The sequence below is a fragment of the Struthio camelus genome, chromosome 20, assembly GCF_040807025.1.
Source record: "Struthio camelus isolate bStrCam1 chromosome 20, bStrCam1.hap1, whole genome shotgun sequence".
NCBI classification, from domain to species: Eukaryota; Metazoa; Chordata; class Aves; order Struthioniformes; family Struthionidae; genus Struthio; species Struthio camelus.
The window spans coordinates 4,731,467-4,735,823 of record NC_090961.1 but is presented as its reverse complement, the minus strand read 5'-3'; the positions used below and the strand labels follow the sequence as shown (position 1 = coordinate 4,735,823).

Here is a 4,357-nt window from a genome sequence, read left to right as displayed (position 1 = left end):
TAAACTAAGCAGCAATGTCAGGGCAATTTTAATAGAAGGCATTTTAATATTGCATTCATTTCTTTTTTTTTTTTCTTTCTTGTCTTTGTGTTTGGTCTAAATCTTCTGGGAATGGGAACTGCAGCATGCCTTCTGCCTGACGGAAGTAAAACAGTGGGCTTTTGTTTGTGTCCAGAAAGGCCGAGCGGAAAGGCAGCAGCGCCTCAAGTAGCTGCGTAACAAATAAGTGTATCGGGTCCTTAGCAGGAGATTAGATGGCGCTGCATTCACAGGAGATAAGAAGATTGAGAGTGTAAATTTAGCATTATCAGCAAAAGAATAAACCCCACAGTTCTCTTCGAAACATATTTCTTAGTGTGCTTGCCAGGCACAGGAACCGCTCCGGGTCAGGCCGTGGAGGTGGTGAGCGGGGCGAGAGGAGGTGCTGCTCGGCCACGCTCCGTTTTCCTGCAGCCTGCTGTATAGATGCACGAGTGCAACCGGCACGGTGAGAGTCACGGAGGGACATCGCACAGGACCATTCCCCTCCCTGCCTCTGGACGGGTGGTAATTTGGGAACTGGAGAAAAGTGAAGGGGTATACATGGTATTACACACCCTTACAGAGAGGAAAGCAGACCCTGGGTGGCCACGTGCTCATCCTTTGCTGCAGAGGTACCAGGGCTCGGACCCACCCCAGCAACTTCAGCTGAGGACCCAGGGGCAGCACGGAAAGTCACTCCAGCAAGGGCTCAGCACGCCGCTGCACCAAACAGGGCCAGCAACAGCAGGCTCACCCGATTCGACCAAAGGGGATCCTGCACAATGGCACGGGGTCAGTGCACCCTGTGCTGGGTCCCCCTTTGCAATGCACCATGCAGCAGCGTAGGGTGCCCCTTTGCAATGCCGTGGGACCCATGCACCCAGTACTGTGTGCCCCTTTGCAATGCCCCGAGCCCTGCGCACCGAGCACAGGGTGCCCCTTGGCAATGCCATGGGGCCAATGCACCCAGTACTGTGTGCCCCTTTGCAACGGCCTGGGCCCCAGGCACCCAGCACAGGGTGTCCCTTTGCAATGCCCCTGGGCCTCATGCACCCAGTACTGTGTGCCCCTTTGCAACGCCCCAGGTGCTGCGCACCTAGCACAGGGAGCCCCTTTGCAACACCCTGGACGCTGCGCACCCAGCACAGGGTGTCCCTTTGCAATGCCCCTGGGCCCCATGCACCCAGTACTGTGTGCCCCTTTGCAACACCCTGGACGCTGCGCACCTAGCACAGGGTGCCCCTTTGCAATGCCCTGAGCCTCGTGCACCCAGTACTGTGTGCCCCTTTGCAACGCCCCGGGCGCTGCGCACCCAGCACAGGGTGCCCCTTTGCAATGCCCTGGGCCCCAGGCACCCGGTACTGTGTGCCCCTTTGCAACGCCCCGGGCGCTGCGCACCTAGCACAGGGTGCCCCTTTGCAACGCCCCCGGGCCCCATGCACCCAGCGTGTGCCCCTGTGCAATGTCACCAACCCCGCGCACCCGCCCAGCGCCGGCCGCCCCCGCCCCGGCCGGCAGCCGGGCCCCGCGCCCCCCCGACAGCGGCGGCGGCGGCGGCGGCTCTGGCTCCTCCCCGCCGTGATGCGCTCGGGAGGCGCCTCCGCGGCTGCTGCGCCGAGCGGCGCCGGGCCCAGCGCGCAGGCACGGTGCGGCGGCGGCCGGCGGGCTGGGCGCCCCGACGGGTGGGTGCAGGGACCCCCTTGGTGGGGGCGTGGACCGGTGGGTGCAGGGACCCCTCGGGAGGTGGGGAGCTCATGGAGCAGTGGGTGCAGGGGTGCATGGAGATGTTGGGGGGACCGTGGACGGGTGGGTGCAGGAGTCCCTGGAGGGTTTAGGGAGACCATGGATGGGTGGGTGCAGGGACCCATGGAAGTGTTGCGGGGATCATGGACAGGAGGGTGCAGGAGCCTGTGGAGGGGCAGGTGCGGGAAGCCATGAGGGGGTTGGGGGGACTATGGATGGGTGGGTGCAGGAGCCCATGGAGGGGTTGGGGGGACCGTGGATGGGTGGGTGCAGGAGCCCATGGAGGGGTTGGGGGGACCGTGGACGGGTGGGTGCAGGAGTCCCTGGAGGGGTTGGGGGGGGACTGTGGACAGGTGGGTGCAGGAGTCCCTGGAGGGGTTGGGGGGGCCGTGGAAGGGTGGGTGCAGGAGTCCCTGGAGGGGTTGGGGGGGCCGTGGAAGGGTGGGTGCAGGAGCCCATGGAGGGGTTGGGGGGACAGTGGAAGGGTGGGTGCAGGAGTTCCTGGAAGGGTTGGGGGGACAGTGGAAGGGTGGGTGCAGGAGTCCCTGGAGGGGTTGGGGGGACTGTGGAAGGGTGGGTGCAGGAGTCCCTGGAGGGGTTGGGGGGACAGTGGAAGGGTGGGTGCAGGAGTCCATGGCAGACATGGAGGGGTGCAGGGGCCCTGGGAAGGGGCTGGGATGTGGGACAGTGCGGTGCTGCCTGCTGCCAGGCCCTGCCGTGACCCTCCCCGTGTCCCCCCAGCTCGAGGGCCCAAGTGTGGCACACGGGTGCTCAGCCACCCGGGAGCTTTGCGCTGCCCCCTGGATTGGGATAAGCTCAGCAGCAGGAGCCAGCGCGTGGGAGGCAACCAGGCTCCACCTGGGGTGCTGCAACCAGGCCCGGAGGCGGCGTCTTCTCTGTGGCTACGGGACTCGTTAGGCTCCTCTCCGTCAGCCTGGCGTACGCGGTGAGTTCACCCACAGGCCTGGGTGCTGGTGACCTCTAGGTATCCCTGATTTACAACTGTCCTTCAGAGAAGCAACACTCAACTGGAGCTGTTCAAGCTTTCTGGCTGTTTAGCAAGTCCAGTCTCCGTGGAGCCACGAGTCGCTTGTCTTGAGGTGCTTTACGGACCCTCAAGAAGCAGCAGCTTGTGTGTATACAGCCCCTTGGCAAGATGAAACATGTAGTAGCGTCATCACCGCTGTGTAAGTTTTCAGATGTCCTACTGCATTATATAAGCAAGGTCGGACTGCCCACTGGGATCTGCAGGTGTGCGTGTCCTCTGTCCCCTCTCCTGGCCAAAGCCGTGCTTACGTCAGCCTGGTGAGTCCCACCTGGAGATGCTCTCCCTGGAGCTCAAAGCAGCAGCTGACCTGGGCCCAGCCAGCAGGGCACGTTTCGGGGCACCGGAGCTGCTGTGAAGGAGCTCTCACCTGCAGGAGGAGGGACCCTCGAGCAGATGACTGACAAAGTGATGAACGGGCGGGTGCCCCTGCCTGAAAAAGCCTTGTCGGAGGGCTATGCCCGGCTGCGGTACAGGGACACCTCGCTGCTCATCTGGCAGCAGCAGCAGCAGAAGCTGGAGTCTGCCCCTCCCAACACGTACTTGAGTCGGAGCCGGAGTATGTGGTACTCACAGTACGGCAACGAAGCGATCCTGGTACGGGACAAAAACAAGCTGGACGTCTCCAGGGACACGGGGCAATCTAAGTTTTGTGCTATTATGTAATTTCAGTGGATTTTCATCAGCAATCCACGCATGGAGAGAAACCAGACTTGCATCGAGCTGGGAGAGTTTGCACCATCCTAACCTGTGGCTAAAGCAGCGTGTGTAGGATAGGTCAGAAAGGCTGTCTGAAGTTTACATTTATTTTTGCTGTTGGTAGCATCAGATTTTGCATGACGTTGAGCGTGTGTAATGAAAACAGTCCTGCTCAGGAATTCACGAGACTGTGTTAGCCGCCTCTCATCACCGGCAGGGTCCGTGCCGGACCATGCGTTCCTCCAAAGTGGCTTGTGTAGCATGAGTAACACACACTGTCATTTGGGAACCATCCCCAGCAGCCACTTGCACTTGCTAGTTCTCATGCGTTACCGTGGTTCTGCAAACGCTGGCTGGGGTCAAGCAAGTCCAGGCTGGTTTCCACTGAAAGACCTTTTTTAGGAAGATTGTCTGCAAAAACACACAGTCCACAGTCGTTACTTGTTCTGCTTGTCATGTCTCCCTTTAATTACTTGCCTGGAAACGGTCTGTTACGACCTGGTTATGAAGTGAAAACGTTTATCTCGCAAAGAGAAGAATGTATTGATAATTTCATCTGAGCCTTCCAAAGAGCTGGCAGGAGAAGTTAAAACAGTTTTGTCCTGTGCAGAGCAAAATGCCCTTTCTGATGCCAGAGCCTTTGGTATTACGGAAATAACAGCTAAGGACATGATTTTATGGAGTCAGTAGAGCTGACTCCATTCACACAAACAGACCCCCAGCCCCAGGGCAGCTTGCATAAGTGACAAGTAATGGCTCAGGAATGAACCCCCTGAAAGGGAGGGACAGGCTTAAGAGAGCAACAGGAGAAAGCTACTGTAAACACACACATCTCCCACTAAGGGACGT

At 59.5% G+C, this 4,357-nt stretch overlaps 1 protein-coding gene across 1 annotated transcript; it reads left to right on the top strand.

Moving 5' to 3' along the window:
* Nucleotides 1-3,075: 3,075 nt before the first annotated feature.
* Nucleotides 3,076-3,615, top strand: BRD3OS (BRD3 opposite strand). The gene has a single exon (XM_068915075.1). The coding sequence runs from the start codon at nucleotides 3,206-3,208 to the stop codon at nucleotides 3,473-3,475; it is 270 nt and encodes an 89-aa protein (XP_068771176.1). The 5' UTR covers nucleotides 3,076-3,205; the 3' UTR covers nucleotides 3,476-3,615.
* The last annotated feature ends 742 nt before the right edge of the window (nucleotides 3,616-4,357 follow it).